The sequence below is a fragment of the Bos javanicus genome, chromosome X (assembly GCF_032452875.1).
Source record: "Bos javanicus breed banteng chromosome X, ARS-OSU_banteng_1.0, whole genome shotgun sequence".
In the NCBI taxonomy this organism is placed as follows: Eukaryota; Metazoa; Chordata; class Mammalia; order Artiodactyla; family Bovidae; genus Bos; species Bos javanicus.
The window spans coordinates 86640969-86664395 of record NC_083897.1 but is presented as its reverse complement, the minus strand read 5'-3'; the positions used below and the strand labels follow the sequence as shown (position 1 = coordinate 86664395).

At 41.8% G+C, this 23427-nt stretch overlaps 1 protein-coding gene across 1 annotated transcript; it reads left to right on the top strand.

Annotated features, from left to right (window-relative positions):
* Positions 1-6814: 6814 nt before the first annotated feature.
* On the top strand, positions 6815-8320 carry LOC133242619 (germ cell-less protein-like 1). The gene has a single exon (XM_061408788.1). The coding sequence runs from the start codon at positions 6815-6817 to the stop codon at positions 8318-8320; it is 1506 nt and encodes a 501-aa protein (XP_061264772.1).
* The last annotated feature ends 15107 nt before the right edge of the window (positions 8321-23427 follow it).

The window sequence follows — 23427 nt, the reverse complement described above, 5'->3', positions numbered from 1 at the left end:
CATTATATCAGTGGCTCAGTCACACACTTGATAATGTAAGGAACAACACTTCTTGAAGCAGGCAGTATAGAAAACAATATCGTTAGAAGTAATAGTAGAATCATCAGTAAGAACTTCAATCAAGAACTTCTATTAAGTATAGCCCAGTGACATATCCATGTCATCTGATTTCGTTTGCTAAATGACTTTCAGATCAGATCAGACAAGATCAATCGCTCAGTCGTGTCCAACTCTTTGCAACCCCATGAATCACAGCACGCCAGGCCTCCCTGTCCATCACCAACTCCCGGAGTTCACCCAGACTCACGTCCATCGAGTCAGTGATGCCATCCAGCCATCTCATCCTCTGTCGTCCCCTTCTCCTCCTGCCCCCAATCCCTCCCAGCCTCAGAGTCTTTTCCAATGAGTCAACTCTTCGCATGAGGTGGCCAAAGTACTGGAGTTTCAGCTTTAGCATCATTCCTTCCAAAGAAATCCCAGGGCTGATCTCCTTCAGAATGGACTGGTTGGATCTCCTTGCAGTCCAAGGCACTCTCAAGAGGCTTCTCCAACACCACAGTTCAAAAGCATCAAGTCTTCGGCACTCAGCCTTCTTCACAGTCCAACTCTCACATCCATACATGACCACAGGAAAAACTATAGCCTTGACTAGACGAACCTCTGTTGGCAAAGTAATGTCACTGCTTTTGAATAGGCTATCTAGGTTGGTCATAACTTTCCTTTCAAGGAGCAAGTGTCTTTTAGTTTCATGGCTGCAGTCACCATCTGCAGTGATTTTGGAGCCCAAAAAGATAAAGTCTGACACTGTTCCACTGTTTCCCCATCTATTTCCCATGAAGCGATGGGACCGGACGCCATGATCTTCGTTTTCTGAATGTTGAGCTTTAAGCCAACTTTTTCACTCTCCACTTTCACTTTCATCAAGAGGCTTTTTAATTCCTCTTCACTGTCTGCCATAAGGGTGATGTCACCTACATATCTGAGGTTATTGATATTTCTCCCGGCAATCTTGATTCCAGCTTGTGCTTCTTCCAGTCCAGCCTTTCTCATAATGTACTCTGCATATAGGTAAAATAAACAGGGTTGCAATATACAGCCTTGACGTATTCCTTTTCCTCTTTGGAACCAGTCTGTTGTTCCATGTCCAGTTCGAACTGTTGCTTCCTGACCTGCATACAGATTTCTCCAGAGGCAGGTCAGGTGGTCTGCTATTCCCATCTCTTTCAGAATTTTCCACAGTTTATTGTGATCCACACAGTCAAAGGCTTTGTCATACTCAATAAAGCAGAAATAGATGTTTTTCTGGAACTCTCTTGCTTTTTCCATGATCCAGCAGATGTTTGCAATTTGAACTCTGGTTCCTCTGCCTTTTCTAAATCAGCTTGAACATCAGGAAGTTTACGGTTCACATATTGCTGAAGCCTGGCTTGGAGAATTTTGAGCATTACTTAACTACCATATGAGATGAGTGCAATTGTGTGGTAGTTTGAGCATTCTTTGGCATTGCCTTTGTTTGGGAATGGAAGGAAAACTGACCTTTTCCAGTCTTGTTGTTAATCTCCTGGTTGTAGATCCTGGAGCATTTGATCTTTATTCAAAAACTGTTTAGTGAGATAAGCTTCAGAAACAAACTCAGAATGTCCTTTTTCATAACTTAAACTTCTTAACAATATTAACATAACCACAAGGAACTACCTTAGAAGTCAGTCTTCGTAAATACAGATCTTAATTAACAAAACTAGAACCTAATATTCAGTGAAACTTATTAGATACCTTAGGCCTGACATCAGTTGCGTCAATTTTTCTTTTAGAGCCTCCCAGTATACTTTTGGAGAAGCCAATGGCACCCCACTCCAGTACGCTTGCCTGGAAAATCCCATGGATGGAGAATTCTGGTGGGCTGCAGTCCATGGGGTCGCTAAGAGTGGGATATGACTGAGCGACTTCCCTTTCAATTTTCACTTTCATGCATTGGAGAAGGAAATGGCAACCCACTCCAGTGTTCTTGCCTGGAGAATCCAAGGGATGGCAGAGCCTGGTGGGCTGCCATCTCTGGGGTCTCACAGAGTCGGACACGACTGAAGCGACTTAGCAGCAGCAGCAGCAGTATACTTTGAGATTTCCACATATGTTGGGAGGCAGTCTTTTTATTTACCTGATCAGGCTGTTCAGAACCCAAGTGTCTCCAATTTCTTCTGGAAGGACGAGGCAGAGACAAAAATGTGATAATTTTACCCACAGATGTAAATCACTAAATTGTTTTGAACTATCAGTAACTTGAAAAGAGCTTCTTTATATCTGTAAACAAAGATTAGAAGCCAGTAATATGTCAGACAAAAAGTCATGATAATTTCAATCATATTTAGCAGTCTGTTCAATCCCATGTAACCGATCCCTTTGTTCTGCCGTCCTTGCCCGACAACTGAGGATGCCAGTGAAAGCGACAGTCTCCAAGAAGTTCGTGAAGATTTTTATCAACATCTGTACGACCTGTCCAGCAAAGTGGGTACTCCAATTACTGGAGATTGTAGAAAACACATTTTAACCTTTTTTTTTTCTATTGTGAGACATTAACCCTGAAGCCAGGAAAGGGTTTGTCTTATCAAATAAAAATGAGATTTGTCAGGGAGCCAGGAAAAGCTAAGCAGTCATCTTGGATTTCCCATAGCCCCAACTATTTGGTTTACAGCCATTGTTTATCCATTTAAAATGCCCTGATGAGGGGTTAATTTTTGTAGAAGCAGAATGAGCTTTGTCTATGTGTGCCATTGTCTGTTATCAAAAGCCACATTCCAAGAAAACTTTGTTCTTTTATCAGGAAGAGAAAACCAAATTCCAGATTGGTGCCAGCTTATATTCACTGTCAAACAATAGTTATTCTCTTAGTCAAAGTAACAATAAAAGATTTCAAAGGCAGTTTAATGTCTTAAGAAACTTGAGTCATGCACAAAACTCTCTTCCACTTGCCACAAACCTTTTTTCATTTGCCACAAACATTTTTTATATTTTTTGTATTCATCACTTTATTTGCCCATTCAGAGAACCTGTAAGTTCAAATTTACTTCCTTTTTTAATAGAATGTAATTTCATTCCTTATACCTTTTTATTGAAAACACACATCCTACTTTCTTTCAGCAACTATGAATTGTACTTTATATCATCATTTTGTAGACTGGTAAATATAATTTTCTATCTTCACAATGTCTATGTTAATTAGATCAATAAACAAACATCAATACCAGGTATCAATTCAACAGTGAATATTTCCCAGTTCATACAAGTCTGAAATTCATTTAATTTAGTTTTCTTGAATTTAGAACTGTTTGATTTGTAACTGCTTACTTCTCCTTAGGCCAGATAAATAGAGCTCACTGACCAACTGGCCTTTAGCAATTTTGTCCAAGGACAAAGACACACACTGAGACACACATAAATCTAGACAGAGACTTCACAGTTTTCCATTTGAAATTTAAAATGTCTCTGCCCGTTTTCTCCCTTGGCTTGAAGTTCTACCAATTTGCTCATGGCTGGAGTTTCAGACAGAGTGGGCTGTGTATCTCAAGGACATGATAAGAGTTAACTTCAAGTTTTTTTCCCAGACATATTTTTGTTTCTCATGCAGGATCAGAGCTCCCAAAAAAATATTTTAACAAGCCAGCTTTTTCTTAATTGCATGTGCAAAAAGAAACAATTTTGCAATTTCAAAAAGACTTCATTTTAACCAGTTTTCTCTGGAGTCTAAAGAATATCATGGCCATTCAGTGTCAAAAATGTCATCTCTCCTTTTTGTAGTCATAGTTTTATATCTAAAATTTAAACCAGACAGTGTTCAAATTGGCTCTGCTGACAGGAGTTGACTGACTGATAAGATGTTGTCCCAGCAGGGATTGTCTCTCTGGGGAGGTGAGGTCTTCTCTTAAAGCAAAGAAAGCCTTCATATAAGGGATTTTTTAGGCTCTGGGGATCAAACTTATCCCAGGTTTTCAAAATACAACTCAAAAGGGTGATTCTGGAACTGCTAGCTCCCATCTGTAAGATAGAAAAAGGCGATGCCCAGTTCTATGGCTTTTTTTCTACTGGAGGCATCCCTCTCTGCTCTAGATGGGGGTGGAGAGACAGGTGTTCCACCCAAGCTTCCTTGCTGGCTGGAGTTAACCTGTCCCTTATGAATGCAGGTTTCTCATTACTGTCCCTTCTCGTTCTACCACAGAGGTGGGGTGGAGATGCAGCAGGGATAGACCTGATGGCATCCCAGATTGATGTTCAGTTCCTCACCATTAAAACCTTGGCTTGATTTCCCTTTTTCTCCAGTGCCATCCAGGGTGGAGCAGAGTAGTTTTCTGGAATGCTTTCAAAGGTAAGACCACCAGGTGAAGCACCAGTCCTGTATGTGTCTGTGCACATTCCTGAGCATATCCTTGACTGCAGTAGAAGTGGTAAGTCATAAAGGGATGAACAGAAAACCCAAGATGTCCCTTCTGAGAGTTGCCACATGCATCTATCTGATAACAAAAGAGGTGATGAAGGGTCAGCCTGTGAGGAAAAAATAATTGTTCACATTCATGGTGTGTCAAGGTCAACCTTTCTATTCCTGTCCAGGAGATTGTACAAAAAGAATATCTAAGGATGAGACAAGAGCCAATGGAGGGCTTTCTCTGACCCACTAAGAGCTAACACTACCAAGGGAAGAAGCCAGCCACATTCCCAATCTGCCCAAATCTGGAGTTCCCCAATCTGTGTCCTCCAGAATCTCATGCTGACCAGCAATGCTTCAATCCATATCCATATAGTCTGGACGCATAGTCGTGACAATAACTTGCTTCTGGGTCTCTGGGATTAGGATGGTGATTTCTGGTCTGAGAGATGTCCCTGGAGCTAGAGCTATAGCTAGCTCCCTAAGTGTTCCTGCCTGCAATGTCCTGTAAAACTTGGAATGGAGTCGGGCTAGAAAAACATAATAACAGCATGGATTGCAAGTCCACTGAAAATCTACAACCCAGCATACTAGGTTAGTAGCTTTAATTCCCCAAGCATTTATGAAATGGTCAGACAGCCCAGGAAAAGCTGACTGGGGAAAAGAAGTTTGGTCCATAAGCTTCTGAGTTAGTAGAGACTTTGCAGTAAAAGAGCAAAGGAGTCCCAGCTCTGAGTATACTTACCTTGTCCTGTATATCCCAGATGAGCTCTCAAGATGATAGCTTATGGTGAATGGTGAACAGTGCTGCTGGATTCATGGTCACTGAAGAAGAAGATTTAACTCCGGGACCAAAGACAGTCTCAGTCACTCAGATCATTGTGTAGATTTTATTTAAAGTGAAAGTTCCAGAAAACGCTTCTGCCATAGATATCAGAAGGGGGTAGGAGAGAACCCACCTCACTAGCTGAGGGAAGGCCTTATATACTTCTCAACTTGTTGCTGAGAATAGATAAAAAAATATCTCCAGGCTGTAAGAATTTTTCCCAGACCCTTTCCTATAACATACATCCTGAGATGACATCAGCACGAGATTAGTCAGAAGGAACAGATTAACTCAGAGATCCAGCTGTGGAAGATTTTGCCCAGAGGTCCCATGACATACATCCAAAGGTACAAAAAAAAAAAAAAGGCATGTTACTGAACAAGAGATAAGGCTGCCTACCAAATCTACTTGATTAAGGCGAAAGAATGTGAAAACGAAAGAATGTTCATCTCCTCCTTACATGGGCCGTAGGCTTTCACTGCTTATCAACCTGCCAAAGTTAACTCTCTAGGATGGAGATGCCTGACATGAGGCAATGCACAAGGCTTTAGGTTCCCTGTCCCAGGGAGTCTGAGCTCATCCCACCTGGTCGAGTGGTCCCTATGCTGGCCACAGCCAGCATGCTGCAGCTTTGAATAGGACAGAATGTTTGCAACCCCATGGACACTAGTTTGCAAGTCTCTGCTATTCATGGAATTTTTCAGGCATGAATACTGGAGTGGGTTGTCGTTTCCTCCTCGAGGAAGTCTTCCCAACCCATGCCTCATGCGTCTCCTGCATTGGCAGGTGGATTGTTTACCACTGGGAATGTTTGGGAAGCCCCAAACATTCTACTTAGGCAAGGTCAAATGACCTGAGAGACTTACCGTTTTCAAAGTTTCTTCCCTTGCATTGTACTTTCCTTGTCATTGAAAGGTCCACACTCTTTCTACACCGTATACTTTGTTTAGCATATAACACTTGTCAGTATTTAATATTATTAATTTCCTCAAAAATCAAAATCCATCTCATTCATTCCTCATTTCTTTCAGTGTTTAAGTTTGTTACATGCTTAGCTGGTGTCTAAAATAGAGACAAAAGCAAAGACTGGGCACACATTGCCACTTTTATCACAGAAAATGTTTTGACAGCCGCAAATGATGGGATAACCTAAGAAAATAATTACAGAAATTGAGGTGCATAGAGCACAGAGCTGGAACCAAGACGTAATTATCCAAAAAAAGGAGTGATCAGTAATTATGTCAAATGGGGAAGAGGAAATGATGTTCTTAAGATTCATGGGGAAAATTCATACACAAAGTCCTCTGTTCCACCATTATCCTACGAAGGGAGCCGCAGAGAAATCATCCCTGGAGGGAAAGATACACAGAGTGGAATTCCTGGTACAGAGTGCACTTATCCTGTGATGGGGAGTGGGAGGGGTAGGGGAAAGCCTCGTGGGTGTGGCTTTGCGTGGCGTCCAAGATGACGTCACAAACATCAGCCGTATCCAACGACACCGTGGGCTGAGCTAGTGCCAGTGGCGGCTGCGTCTGGTGAGGAAGCTTGCCCTCTGTACCCCTGAGGTAAAAGCCATGGGAGCAGTCAACAGTCAGATGCCCTCGAACAGAGTGGGGCATGCCCCAGAGGAGCCAGGTGCCCCTGAGGGGGAGGAGGAGGCCGAGGAGGTAACAGTGGCAGTGATAGAGGAAGGGGAGGAGAGCGAAGAGGCCAGACCCACCACTAGCCAAGGGCGCCACAAGCGGAAGACAGGCCCAGAAGGGCAGCTCACAAAAGCGCCTCACAGGAAGCGAGCAAAAGACCGTTTAGAGTCCGTTTATAAGACACTTTTTCTGAGAGGAGAAGGGAGTGACGTGCAGATCCGTGCCCTGGGGAAGGAGTGGAACTTGCACAAGGTCTACTTGTGCCGGTCAGGATACTTTGCTAGCATGTTCAGTGGTGCGTGGCGTGAGACAACCATGGATACTGTAGAGTTGCAGATGCCTGACGAGAACATTGATTGTGAGGCACTGCACGAGGCTTTAGGTTCCCTGTACCGAAACTCTGTGCTCATCCCACCCGGTCGAGTGGTCCCCATGCTGGCCACAGCCAGCATGCTGCAGCTGGACAAGCTGATTCAGCAGTGCGGAGAGATAATGAAGGAGACGGTCAGTGATCAGACCGTGTGCAGCTACTACTGCTCTGCTGAGAGCTACGGACTCCAGAACATCAGGGCCATGTGTCTTCAGTGGCTGCTGGACAACCTGATGACCCAGCATAGTGAGGAGTTATTGAGAGAAGTTAGCCTGGATCTCATGAAAGAGGTCATTGCCTCTTCAGAGCTCTTCGTGATGGAGGTAGAGATGGATGTGTACACGACGCTGAAAAAGTGGATGTTCCTGCAGCTGCAGCCGACATGGAGAGGCCCCCGCAGAGACCTACTGCCTGACGCCGACTCGTGGTTTGCCAGGTCCAGGCAGGAGTCAGAGGGCACCCCTTTCCTGGAGACCGAGCAGGGCAGAGCCTTCGTGCCAGCGTTCCAGCAGCTGCGGCTTGCCTACATGATCTGCGACCTGCCGTCAGCACGCATCATCGACCAGGATGCACTGATCCCTGCCACGTGGCTGACCCCAGTGTACAAAGAGCAGTGGCTTGCCCTCCTCCGGGCTGAGCAGACCAGAGACCTCGGGCCCGTGGATGTCTTCGTGTCCGACCTCCAGAGGACCAGCATGCGGTGCGGGGGCCAGCTCCTCAGGGATAAGCAGTGCAGCTGGCGGTGGGCAGCCTTCAATGTCGGCTGGGACTTGGTGGTGTGCTATGCCAACCGGCGCATCATTTTCAAGCGCAGCGCACTGAACAAGTCCTGCGGTCTCGGGGTCAGCTTACTCTGGCAGAGAAAGGTCGCGTTCCGCTTGTGCCTGGCCTCCTTGGACAGGGCTGGAAGAGCCATTTTCCGGAAGGAGACAGAACTCCAGGTGCTTTCCCTGGGAAAGGATGAAGAGCTAGAGGTGGTGAATCTGGAGAACGAAGATGTGGTTTTCCCCATGTATGTGACCTGTAATTTCCTGTACCTCCCCAGAGAGGGGCGTTTTCCTGAGTGAGGACTCCTGAAAACAAAATCTCAGAGAGGTGAGCAGCTCTTTTCCTGGGGTCGGGGACGACCAGCTTTGTCCAGATGCCAGCTCCTTCTGTGGGACCAACCGGACTTGCCCACCTCTGGTGGCCCACCTCTGTCAGAGTCTTTGTTGAACTGTAGCTCATAATACTTGAGATCGTTTACCTGAGCCTATGCAGAGGAGAAATTTTAAAGCCCTGCTCCCCCAACACCTTTAGACCTCATTTGTGCTGTTAAAGTGGCAACCTGTCCTCCTGGTTTACCATCCATCAATGCCCCCTCCCATCATTTCTGCAAAGTCAAAGACCAGTTGACTTTAGAGAGAACCTGTGAACCTACCTATTCTACTACTGTTGGGGAAACTCTTTTAAAATATGCATTTCCTTTAGCTTGATTAAAGGAATGTTAAAGAAACCGTTTGGTTTCTCTTTCAGTTCGCGTGTTTAGAGCCACTCTGCCCCACTCATTACCACTACTACCGCTAGCTTCCTTTGGATTGCTTCCCTTTCCCCATTCCCTGCCACTGAGCGTGTAGTACTTGGTTCCCATGATCTCTCACTCTGTGAACGCACCCAGGCTACACTGATGATCTTCTCTTTATTGGTTGGTCCTCAACATTCTTAGGTTAGTTGACTTCATATCGTATCTTGATGTTACTTTGGCTTTATTTTGACTTTCCTAGCATTTTAACCCTAGAAAGACGCCTCCAATCTTATACAACCCTATATTGGGGGTGGAGTGGAAGGCGGCAGATTGATGCTATGAGGACATCTCGGTACTAGACAGACTTTTTCTGTGGCATACAGCCACGAATTATTTATGCACCAGAATGCACTCTTAGAGAGTGCACGCTGATGGCCTTTGCCCTTCAGAAACATTTGACGTTGGAATTGTACGTGGAAAGACTCTTTCCCGCTTAAAAACAGGTCTGGTAACCTCTGGAAAGAAACGCTTTTGAATTATAATGGGAATTATTTGGCATCTGGAAGTGGCATCACGAGAAGTCCACACTAGTAATCAAAAGGGTAAGATAAAAAGTGTTTTTGTCACAAAAGGAGAAGCACACTAGTCACGATTTGAATTTGTTAGTTTCTGATTACTGTTAACTTACAAATTGTCACCATCCCATTCCCTCCATTGAGTCATTTTGAGGTCAAAGAATGGAAAACTCTATTTAAGAATCCATATAAATAATAAATACATGCTTGGAAAGAGTGTGATAAATTAATACAAGATGAACAAATAAACCATAACCTTGACTAGATGGACCTTTGTTTGCAAAGTAATGTCTCTGCTTTTCAATATGCTATCTAGGTTGGTTATAACTTTCCTACCAAGAAGCAAGCGTCTTTTAATTTCATGGCTGCAGTCACCATCTGCAATGATTTTGGAGCCCCCCCAAAAAAGTCTGACACTCTTTCCACTGTTTCCCCATCTATTTGCCATGAAGTGATGGGACCAGATGCCATGATCTTCGTTTTCTAAATTTTGAGCTTTAAGCCAACTTTTTCACTCTCCACTTTCACTTTCATCAGGAGGCTTTTTAGTTCCTCTTCACTTTCTGCCATAAGGGTGATGTCCTCTGCATATCTGAGTTTATTGATATTTCTCCCGCAATCATGATTCCAGCTTGTGCTTCTTCCAGCCCAGCGTTTCTCATGATGTACTCTGCATAGAAGTTAAATAAGCAGGGTGACAATATACAGCCTTGATCCCTCCTTTTCGTATTTGGAATCAGTCTGTTGTTCCATGTCCAGTTCTATCTGTTGCTTCCTGACCTGCATACACGTTTCTCAAGAGTCAGGTCAGGTGGTCTCGTATTCCAATCTATTGAAGAATTTTCCACAGTTTATTGTGATCCACACAGTCAAAGGCACGTATCATGTGTTAAACATTGTGTATTGGATGGGTGGCTGGATTGATAGGTGGCAAAGTTCCTGAGAGAATACACAGTGGAAAATGATGCCTTTTTAAAAATTTTCCTTCCACATTCAAAATCTCCTTGAGCAATGTCCTCAGGAGCATAGTTAAACATTTCATCCTGCTGGTGCAGAGTAAGACGTGAGGTCAAAACAGAGTAGCACTGTTGAGCTCAGAAATGCAAGGCCTAAAGGATGAACCAATTTATATTGAAATCTGGAAAACCCAACCTACTCCTGGGTTCTCCCTATAAGGTGAACAACCTAAACCAACTCTTTGCTCTTCCACCATTGTGTACACCATGGTAAATTTCATGTCCAGTCTCACAGGATGATGAGGACATTGCTTAGGTTACTCTAGATCCTCCAGCACATGGAGATCTCTGGACAACAGCACTGGTGAAATGTGACAAGGTTAAACCCTAAGATACCGTAGTGGACTCTCCTGAGAAAAAGGCACAGATGCCTTTTGCCTGCCCAATAGCCTTGGTGTGTCTGCTTGCATTTAAGTGTGGTGGCCTGGACTCACTGTAATGGATTTGGTCTGTGATGGCTAATGATCTTATTAATGTTGATGATGATCTTCCAATTTGTCTGTTATCAGTGAATTGGAAATTGATGTAAATAGAGGGTGAATTATCTGGCAAGAGAAAGGTTTCAAGTGATGACTAGATTATGGGATGCTGCTGCTACTGCTGCTGCTAAGTTGCTTCAGTAGCATCCAATTCTGTGCGACCCCAGAGATGGCAGCCCACCAGGCTCCCCCATCCCTGGGATTCTCCAGGCAAGAACACGGGAGTGGGTTGCCATTTCCTTCTCAATGCATGAAAGTGAAAAGTGAAAAGTGAAAAGTGAAAGTGAAGTCTCTCAGTCTTGTCCGACTCCTAGCGACCCCCATGGACTGCAGCCTACTAGGCTCCTCCATCCATGGGATTTTCCAGGCAAGAGTACTGGAGTGGGGTGCCATTGCCTTCTCCACTGAGGCATAGGGAATTGCATAAAGAATATATGCCAGGTTTAGATAATGCCAGGGAAGCCCCTTATAAAAGCAAACTCCTACTTAACCAAGACTAAGGTCAAGAAACAGACCATTGCCAGCCTTCCAGAATACCGCCACTGGTATTACTCCCAATCACAACCCACTCCCTTCCCTATGGATCTTGACTTTATGATAATCAGTTCAGTGCTTTCCTAAAAAACATGACCTTACAAATTTTGTATGCTTTCCTAAACAATACAGTTTATTTGAAGTTGTATCAGAGGAAGCATACTGCATGCTCCCTTTTATGGCCTGCTTCTTTCACTCTATCATATTTATTTGAGAGACTCATCTATCTTGTTCCTAGTAGTCTTAGATCTTTTGTCTCCATCATTGACTAGCATTCCAATGCATGATTTTAGCAAAGTAATTTTGAAATGATTATACTGTTCTACACTGTGTGAATACTGGGATGCTTTTAGCTATTTTTTTCCCTAACAATGCTTTTAGCTTTTTCTTATGAACAATGGTGCAATGAATATTCTTGGGTGTTTTTCATGTGACTCATGTTTAAAAGTCTCTTGGGTATACATGCAAGAACAGAATCACTGGTCCATAGTTATACATATCTTCAGCTTTTCTGCAGGGTGACAAACTGTTTTCTGTAGTGGTTGTAACAACAAGTAATCCCTGCAGCAACACAGAGAGTTTCTCTGCCTGCACATCTTCATCTACGCCAAGTGTTGGCAACATTTAATTTACTTGTTTATCACTACTATTAAGTTTTTGCACATTCTCACCTTTATGAACCTTTTGGACATTCTCTTCTATGAAAAGCCTGTTCATGTTCAACTCTTTTGCCATTTTTCTATTCTATTTTCCATCTTGTTCTTACTGATTCAGTGAGTTATTTATGTGTTTTCAATACGAGTTATATGTGTGGCTAAAATAATCTTTTGCTTTGTTGTTTTTATTTTCTCTTTTGTGCTGTGCTTTGTGAACAGACTTTAATTAAGACATACTTAATTATATAACATACTTATAGTCAAAATTTATCATTCTTCTGCTTATGGCCAGTGCTTTTCTGTTTTAAGTAATCTGTCCCTGCACTGGGGCCATGAAACTATTCTCTATCTTGTCTTCTGGAATATTTATGGTTTTGCCTCTCACAGGTCATAATCCAGCTACAAGTGATGTGTGTGTATAATGTTGAGTAGGGTTTCTTTCTGTTTTTATATTTTATCCTATGAACAGCTACCTAAACTTTTATTGATTCTCCCAATTTCAGTGAACCACTTATTGAAAAATCTGCCCTTTTCCTACAGATTTGCAGTGCCACATGTGTCATAAATCAAACATCTACCTATGTATGGGCTAATTTGTGTACTCTCCATTAAGTCCTATGGCCCAATTTATCTGTCTATTTAAAATACCACATATCAGTATTCATCACTACAAATTTAAAGTCAATTCTGATATTTGGATAAGGCCACTCAATTCTATCTTGCTCTTCAAGAATGTATAGGTTATTTTTGGTCTCTCTCAAATCCATTTCAATTATCAATTCATCAGAAAAAGTTTAACCAAAATCCTTTCTAGGGCTCTAATTAGAATTGCATTGCACTTTTGATGTAATACACCACATTAACAAACTTAAAAATAAAAACCATATGATTATCTCAATAGATGCAGAGAAAGCCTTTGACAAAATTCAACAACCATTTATGATAAAAACTCTCCAGAAAGCAGGAATAGAAGGAACATACCTCAACATAATAAAAGCTATATATGACAAACCCACAGCAAACATTATCCTCAATGGTGAAAAATTGAAAGCATTTCCTCTAAAGTCAGGAACAAGACAAGGGTGCCCACTTTCACCATTACTATTCAACATAGTTTTGGAAGTCTTGGCCACAGCAATCAGAGCAGAAAAAGGAATAAAAGGAATCCAAATTGGAAAAGAAGAAGTAAAACTCTCACTGTTTGCAGATGACATGATCCTCTACATAGAAAACCCTAAAGACTCCACCAGAAAATTACTAGAACTAATCAATGAATATAGTAAAGTTGCTGGATATAAAATCAACACACAGAAGTCCCTTGCATTCCTATACACTAATAATGAGAAAACAGAAAGAGAAATTAAGGAAACAATTCCATTCACCATTGCAACGAAAAGAATAAAATACTTAGGAATATATCTACCTAAAGAAACCAAAGACCTATATATAGAAAACTATAAAACACTGGTGAAAGAAATCAAAGAGGACACTAATAGATGGAGAAATATACCAAGTTCATGGATCGGAAGAATCAATATAGTGAAAAAGAGTACACTACCCAAAGCAATCTAGATTCAATGTAATCCCTATCAAGCTACCAATGGTATTCTTCACAGAGCTAGAACAAATAATTTCACAATTTGTATGGAAATACAAAGAACCTCGAATAGCCAAAGCTATCTTGAGAAAGAAGAATGGAACTGGAGTAATCAACCTGTCTGACTTCAGGCTCTACTACAAAGCCACAGTCATCAAGACAGTATGGTACTGGCACAAAGACAGAAATATAGATCAATAGAACAAAATAGAAAGCCCAGAGATAAATCCACACACATATGGACACCTTATCTTTGACAAAGGAGGCAAGAATATACAATGGATTAAAGACAATCTCTTTAACAAGTGGTGCTGGGAAAACTGGTCAACCACTTGTAAAAGAATGAAACTAGAACACTTTCTAACACCATACACAAAAATAAACTCAAAATGGATTAAAGATCTCAACGTAAGACCAGAAACTATAAAACTCCTAGAGGATAACATAGGCAAAACACTCTCCGACATACATCACAGCAGGATCCTCTATGACCCACCTCCCAGAATATTGGAAATAAAAGCAAAAATAAACAAATGGGACCTAATTAAACTTAAAAGCTTCTGCACAACAAAGGAAACTATAAGCAAGGTGAAAAGACAGCCTTCAGAATGGTAGAAAATAATAGCAAATGAAGCAACAGACAAACAACTTATCTCAAAAATATACAAGCAACTTCTACAGCTCAATTCCAGAAAAATAAATGACCCAATCAAAAAATGGGCCAAAGAACTAAACAGACATTTCTCCAAAGAAGACATACAGATGGCTAACAAACACGTGAAAAGATGCTCAACATCACTCATTATCAGAGAAATACAAATCAAAACCACAATAAGGTACCATTTCACATCAGTCAGAATGGCTGCAATCCAAAAGTCTACAAGCAATAAATGCTGGAGAGGGTGTGGAGAAAAGGGAACCCTCTTACACTGTTGGTGGGAATGCAAACTAGTACAGCCACTATGGAGAACAGTGTGGACATTCCTTTAAAAACTGGAAATAGAACTGCCTTATGACCCAGCAATCCCACTGCTAGGCATACACACTGAGGAAACCAGAATTGAAAGAGACACGTGTACCCCAATGTTCACCGCAGCACTGTTTATAATAGCCAGGACATGGAAGCAACCTAGATGTCCATCAGCAGATGAATGGATAAAGAAAGCTGTGGTACATATACACAATGGAGTATTACTCAGCCATTAAAAAGAATACATTTGAATCAGTTCTAATGAGGTGGATGAAGCTGGAGCCTATTATACAGAGTGAAGTAAGCCAGAAAGAAAAACACCAATACAGTATACTAACACATATATATGGAATTTAGAAAGATGGTAGCAATAACCCTGTATACAAGACAGCAAAAGAGACACTGATGTATAGAACAGTCTTTTGGACTCTGTGGGAGAAGGAGAGGGTGGGATGATTTGGGAGAATGGCATTGAAATATGTATAATATCAAATATGAAACGAATCACCAATCCAGGTTCAATGCACGATACTGGATGCTTGGGGCTGGTGCACTGGGACGATCCAGAGGGATGGTATGGGGAGGGAGGAGACAGGAGGGTTCAGGATGGGGAACACATGTATACCTGTGGCAGATTCATTTTGATATATGGCAAAACCAATACAATATTGTAAAGGTAAATAATATAAAATTAAAAAAAAAAAGGATTGCATTGCACTTTTGGATTTGACTTCTTTTCTATAATATAGAATGTGATTGAATGGATAATGGTGCACTTTTCCTTTTAATAAAAACTTCCTTAATATGTCCCAATAATATTTCTTTTTTTTCCCAATAAGAGAGCGTTTTATCCTAGGCACTTCATATTTTGCAACTACTGCCTTTGAAATTTTCATTTTGTAAATCTGTTGCTGGTAAATAGAATAAAATTGTCTTCTGTATGTTAATATTTTATCCTGTGAACAGCTACCTAAACTTTTATTGATTCTCCCAATTTCTCTGTAAATACCTGTAGAATTTAGTGTACAGAATCATATCATCTGCAAACAATGACAGTCTTGCTTCTTCCTTTCTGAGCACTTTGTTCTTTCTCTTCCCACTTACTATATTTTCTGGGTGATAGTGGACATTCTTACTTGATGCAACTCTCACAAGGAAGCTTTCAGTAATTCCAAGAATGATATTTGCTATAGGTGTTGTGTTCTGTAGCAATCTGGATCCAATCAGGAGATGGAAAGTACACAGTGGTCAGGGGAAATTTAACATAAAATTTAACATAATGTTTAAACATAAAGAATTATTAAATATGACACGTGCAGAATATATAAGATTTAGGAAAATTCTATATGGTATCCTGGGTTTAAGAAGCATACCCAAAGAAAGACAAACTTGAAATGGGGGTTCCTCCCCAAGCCTGGAGATCACATCTCATTGGAGAAGGTGTAGGAGAACCTTCTGAAGGCAGAGAAGTTTGCTAATTTACCTGCACCAGAGCCAGTCTGCAGAACCAGAGCTGGTCTACAGTTGAAGAGTAAGCAGGAAGGTACCCTCTGGAGCACATCAGTGTGGAAAGGCCACAGCTGGTGGCTGGCATGTGGACATGTAGTAGGAACAAGGGACCTGGCGGAATTGGAGGCCTGGAGCTGGCAATGGCCTGGAGCTGGCAATATGTAGGATCAGGAGGGCCTCAAGCTTGTGAGGGCTGCAGCCTTGGGATAAGTACAGGAGATAAAGCTAGTGGTGGGGTAAGGTGGGGGAATGAGTGAAATTAAGTAGGGGGAATCTGTGGGTAGGTGGCTTGGAGCACAAAATATCCATATGAAGAGGGCTACAGAAAGCCAATGACTAGGCCACACTGGTTCTGCACAGCCAACAAGGACAGTTGTTCTGGGCACATGCTTGGAGCAGAACACCTAGGCTATCATTACACTCACACTGCTGACAGCCTGAAGTCACAGGAGAGCTACTTCCTCCTTCAATGTCCATCCAGTGTCTTCTAACTGAGAAAATGGAACATCATGATCACTCTGAAGGAGAGATTCTTAAAGTAACCCATCCATTATCAGAGAGCTTATCATAAACAGTGAATTTAGAACAGAGAGGCAATGCCCTAAAAATTGGCTTCATATCCTTTATCAGTTTAGGGGAGTCCCTTCTACTGCTATTTTGTTACATGAATCATAGGCACCCTGTTGTTGTTCAGTCACTAAGTTGTGTCCAACTCTGTGCAAACCCTTGGACTCTAGCGCACCAGACTTCCCTGTCCTTCACTGTCTCCCAGAATTCGCTCAAATTCATGTATATTGTCAGTGATGTTATCTAACTACTTCTTCCTCTGTGGCCCCCTTCTCCTCCTGCCCTCAATCTTTCCCAGCATCAGAGTGTTTTCCAATAAGTCAGGTGGCCAAAGTATTAGAGCTTCAGCCTCAGCATCAGTCCTTTCAATGAATATTCAGATTGATTTCATTTAGGATTGACTGGTTGATCTCCTTGTTATCCTAGGGACTCTCAAGAGTCTTCTCCATCACCACAATTTGAAAGCATCAGTTCTTTGGCACTCAGACTTCTTGTTCATCCAGTTCTCACATCCATACATGACTACTGGAAAAAGCATAGCTTTGACTATACGGAACTTTGTCAGCAAAGTGATGTCTCTGCTTTTTAATATGCTGTCAAAAATAGGCACCCTCTCTATCATCATATTGTTTCTCTGGTGAATTAATGATTGAAGCAGCAGGACTGCCCACGTCCAGAGTTTTAATAGACCACTTATAATTCTTGTTGGACCCAGGGCTCCTTGGCCTGAAATGAGTTTTGCTGTAAAACCTAGGCTCTGGCACAAAGCGGGTGTCATGGGGTAGGGCAGAGACACTGTGACCTCTGCATTTTAGTCCTACCAGGGCTTGCCTGTTCTACCTGCAAGAAGAGACCAGGTGTATGGTAAGATTGCCTCTTACACCATGAGTGTGAATAGCACATGTTCCCCTCAGGAATAGACTAGTTTATACATGAAATGTTGCTCTACTGTCTTGATAGCTGTACCTGAGATAAACAGGGAGAGAGGATACTTGGATTTCATTTAAAGCCATGCTCATCAGAGCCCTGTCCACGGAGGGGCAAGGCAAAAGATGCCTGTGTGCTAACAAAGTCTATGTGTTTACCAGTGTTGGCAACTTGAATACTTTAACTACACTTTTCTAACTTGCCTTTAGGCTTGAAAATGGACAAAAACTGATGAGGGGAAATGACCCATAATTTTGCTGTTCTTAAGTGACAAATTATCCATTCTTTAGTGATTGAAATGTCATCGTATACTGGGAAGGAGAGAAAATTTAATTTAAAAGAAAAAGAACTTATGTCTGTATTCAATAGATAGAATAAGAAACCACAAAATCCAGAGGGAAAAATATACTGCTATATTTCTCTTTCTGACTTACTTCACTCTGTATAATAGGTTCTAGCTTCATCCACCTCATTAGAACTGACTCAATGTGTTCTTTTTTATGGCTGAGTAATATTCCATTGTGTATATATGCCACAACTTCTTTGTCCATTCATCTGATGATGGACATCTATTCTAACACATATATACATAATTTAGAAAAATAGTACTGAAGAATGTATTTACAGGGCAGCAGTGGAGAAACAGACATAGAGAATTGACTTATGGATATGGGGAGATGGGAGGAGAGGGTGAGATGTTTGGAAAGAGTAACATGGAAACTTACATTACCATATGTAAAATAGATAGCCAATGGGAATTTGCTGTATGGCTCAGGAAACTCAAACAGAGGCTCTGTATCAACCTAGACAGAGTGGGATGGGGAGGGATATGGGGGGTGGATTCAAAAGGGAGGGGATATATGTATACCTATGGCTGATACATGCTGAGGTTTGGCAGAAAACAACAAAATTCTGTAAATCAATTATCCTTCAATTAAAAAATAAATTAACTTTTAAAATACTGTTATAGTTACTCATCCTGGGAAAATTGTACTCTCTTCCTAGTACTTCAAATGTATAGAGCATATTCACATCTTCTGTTCAGAAGTCACACAAGACACATTAACCCATAGCCTTATGTTGTCACACAGGACTGGGCTGGCTTCCTTTCCCAAGCACCCAGAGACCTTGTACAGGAGGAATTGAATATGAACAATAGGTTCATCCTTTAAAGGATGTTGGATCTGCTGCCTGTGCTCTCTTAACCGTCAGGCATGCAATGATGAGACACAAATGTGAAATCTGAGACTTTCTCACTAACAAAAGGAGAAACTCTCTAGGGCTGCCACATGGGAAGTTTTTACCACTGGGAATCCAAGCAGGCTCTCTCACTTGGTAGAAGTCATTGAGAACTAGGTTTTATGGAGATACACACTTCTAGTCTGGTTTCTGAAGGTGGGCTGTGTAGCTTCAGCTGTTGTCTCTCTCCCTGCAGGAGGAAGGTGAATTTGTTAGCTCCCCACAAACCACAGTCACAGAAAGCTAACCAAAATGATCACACGGGTCACAGCTTCATGTAACTCAATGAAGCTATGAGCCATGCAGTGCAGGTCCACCCAAGATGAATGGGTCGTGGTGGACAGTTCTGACAAAATGTGGTCCATTGGAGAAGGAAATGGCAAACCACTTCAGTATTCTTGCTTCTAGAACCTCATCAACAGTGCGAAAAGTCAAGAATGTAGGACACCCGATGATGATCCCTCCAGGTCAGTAAGTGTCCAATATGTTACTGGGGAAAAGCAGAGAAATTGCTCCAAAAAGAATGAAGAGGCTTGCCAAAGTGAAAACGATGCTGTCGTGGGTATGTCTGGTGGTGAAAGTAAATTACAATTCTGTAAAGAACAATATTGCCTAAGAACTTGGAATATTAGGTCCAGGAATAAAAGCAAATTGGATATGGTCAAACAGGAGATGGCAAGAGTGAACATTGACAGTTTAGGAATCATTGAACTAAAATGGATGAGAATGGGTGAATTTAACTCAGATGACCATTATATCTACTACTGTGGGCAAGATTCCATTAGAAGAAATGGAGTAGCCCTCATAGTCAACAAAATAGCCTGAAATATAATATTTGGGTACATTCTCAAAAACAACAGACTAATCTCGGTTCATTTCCAAGGCAAACCATTCAATGTCACAGTAATCCAAGTCTATGCCTCAACCACTAAGGCCAAAGAAGAAAATAATCAAACAGTTCTATGAAGATATACAAGACCTTTGAGGACTAACAGCATAAAAGATGTACTTGTAATCTTAAAGGATTGGAATGCAAAAGTAGGAAGTTAAGAGATACCAAGTAACATGTAAGTTTGGACTTGTAGTACAAAATGAAGTAGGTCAAAGGCTAACATAATTTTGCCAAGAGAACACACTGGTCATAGCAAACACCCGCTTCCAACAGCACAAGAGATGACTCTACACAAGGACATCAGCAGATAGTCAATACCGAATTCAGATTGATTATATTCTTTGCCACCAAAGATGGCAAAGCTCTATAGAGTCAGCAAAATAAGACCGGGAGCTGACTGTGGCTGAGGTCATGTGCTCATTCTTGTGAAGTTCAAGATCAAGTTGAAGAAAGTAGGGAAAACCACTAGAACATTCAGGTATGACCTAAATAAAATCCTTTATGATTATACAGTAAAGGTGACAAATAGATTCAAGGGAGTAGATCTGGTGGACAGAGTGTCTGAATAACTATAGATGGAGGTTCATAATATTGCATAGGAGGCGGTGACCAAAACCATCCCAAAGTGAAAGAAATGCAGGAAAGCACAATGGTTGTCTGAGGAAACCTTACAAATAGCTGGGGGAAAAAGAGAAGTGAAAGGCAAAGGAGAAGGGGAAAGCTATACCCAACTGAATGCAGAGTTCCACAGGATATCAAGGAGAGATAAGAAAGCCCTCCTAAGTGCACAATGCAAAGAAATAGAGAAAAACAATAGAATGGGAAAGACTAGAGATCTCTTCAAGAAAATTAGAGATACCAAAGGAACACTTAATGCAAAGATGGGCACAATAAAGGACAGAAATGGCAAGGACCTAACAGAAGCAGATGTGATTAAGAAGAGGTGGCAAGAGAACACAGAAGAACTAGACAGAAATGGTCCTAGTGACTCAGATAACCACAATGGTGTGATCATTCCCTTAGAGCAAGACATCCTGGAGTGTGAAGTCAAGTGGGCCTTAGAAAACATTGCTACGAACAAAGCTAGTGGAGGTCATGGAATTCCAGCTGAGCTGTTTAAAATCCCAAAAGATGATGCTGTTAAAGTGCTCCAGTCAATATGCCAGCAAATTTGAAACACTCAGCAGTGCAGCAGGACTGGAAAAGCTTTTCATTCTAATCCCAAAGAAAGGCAGTGCCAAAGAATGTTCTTACCTCCATACAGTTTCTCTCATTTTGTATTCTAGGAAGGTGATGCTCAAAGTCTTTCAAGCTAGGCTTCAGCAGTAGGTGAACCAAGAAATTCTGGATGTACAGGCTGGATTTAGAAAAAGCAGAGAAACCAGAGACCACATTGTCAACATCTGGTGAATCATATAGAAAGCAAGGGAATTCCAGAAAAAAACATCTACTTCTGCTTCATTGACTATGTTAAAGCCTTCAACTTTGTGGATAAAAAAAAAAAAAAAAAAACCCTGTGGAAAATTCTTAAAGAGATGAGGATACCAGACCACATTACCTGCCTCCTTAGAAACCTGTATGCAGATCCAGAAGCAACAATTAGAACCAGACATGGAACAATGGACTTCTTCTAAATCAGGAAAGGCTTGTCACCCTGCTTTCAACTTATATGCAGAGTATGTCATGCAAAATGCCAGGCTAGATGAATCACAAGCTGTGATCAAGATGGCCAGAAGAAACAACAACAACCTCAGATATGCAGGTGATCCCACTCTGATGGCAGAAAGTGAACAGAAACTAAAGAGTCTTGATCAGGGTGAAAGAGGAGAGTGAAAAGCTGGCTTAAAACTCAACATTAAAAATGCTAAGGTCATGTCATCTGGTCCCATCATGCACTTCATGGCAAATAGAAGGGGAAAAAGTGGAAACAGTGACAGATGCTCTTTTCTTGGGCACCAAAATCACTGTGGATGGTGACTGCAGCAATGAAATTAAAAGACTCTTGTTCCCTGAATGAAAAGGTATAACAAATCTAGTCAGTGCTTTAAAAAGCAGAAACATCACTTTGGCAACAAAGATCCATATACTCAAAGCTATGGTTTTTCCAGTAGTCATTTATGGATGTGAGAGTTGGACCATAAAGAAGGCTGAGTGCAGAAGAATTGGTGCTTTCAAATTGTGGTGCTAGAGAAGTCTCTTGGAAATCCCTTGGACAGGAAGGAGATCAAGCCAGTCAATTCTAAAGGGAATGAATCCTGAATATTCATTGGAAAGACTGATGCTGAAGCTCCAATACCTTGGCCATCTGATGCAAAGAGTAGACTCATTGGAAAAGACCTTTTTGCTGGGAAATATAGCAGGCATGAGGAGAAGGTGATGACATAGGATGAGATGGTTGGATAGTATCACTGACTCAATGAACCTGAGTTTGATAAATCTCTGGGAGATAGTGAAGGACAGGGAAGCCTGGCATTCTGAAGTTCATAGAGTCACAAAGAGTTGGGCTGAACTTAGTGACTGGACAACAACATGAGGCATAGGCTGGGAGGATCCAAGTCCACCTGCATGACTCTTGTCCTGTCACTCCTGAACCCCAGCAAAAGAATGAAAGTTCTCCTGTTGTGTCAACAGGGGAAAAGTACAGTCTTATTTACTGTGTTTCTCACTCCAACCTGCCGTGCTCTGGCAGAGGATGCATAGTGAGAACACTGAAAGTTCATGTAGCTGTTTCTCCCTGGTTCAATTGACAGATGAGGGGTGTGGCCAGGGTAAACTCTAAGTTTACTCCTGGGGACCAGCTAGCTGTGCTTTGTGTGAACTTGACAACTACAGCACCACAGAAACCTTCCCCATGCCCTGCATCTACTCCTCAGTATATATCAAATATACAATTTATGAGAATGCCCAGACTTCCTTAAATAAGCTCCAGTTTCCCCTCAGAAATTATGTGGGTGAGAGAGTTTTCATTCATTCTCCCTTTCTTCTTACAAAAAACACCCCAAGCCACACTCAGTGATTGCATGGCTCTGCCAAGCTTTGGCCCAGGCCTAGATTCTCTGCAACGTTGGTGCACTCTGACTAGCTCAGGGGAATTTGATCTCAAGAACAGAACTCATGGGGCCAATCGTTTCTCTAGAGAAGATCTCTCTGGGACCAGAAAATGAACCAGGGACTGATGGCCTGAGCCCCCCTATCGAGAATATTTTCACTGTCTGACAATAGAGGGAATGTCTGAAGGGGATTATCTGTTAAGCAGGGTACTATGCAGAACTTGACCCTCTGCCTTCCATAGCTGTTGAAAGTTTAATCCCCTTCATATTCTGACGATGATTTAACTTCTCTGAAGGATACATGCTATATTCCACTGGTAATCATGGAAACCACCATCTATACACATTTTTTTTCAACTTCCATTCGTTTCACTGCTGTCTTCACCTCCCTCCTCATCTTCTTGGAGTTTGTTCCCCAGGGCCCCATGCCACAATTAGACAACCTCACATGGATCTGAGTTTTGGCTTTGAGTTCTCTGTGAGGTAAACTTTGAACTCAGGCTCAGCACAGAGGGCAGGGCCTAGAGTGAAAAGATGTTCACAAGAGAGATGGCTACTTTGCTCAAAAGGAAATTTTTTCTTGCAGCTGGCTCAGCAGGAGAGCTATTGGGGAGCTCCACATCATTTATCCCACATATGCAGATGCAGATGCTTGCTTC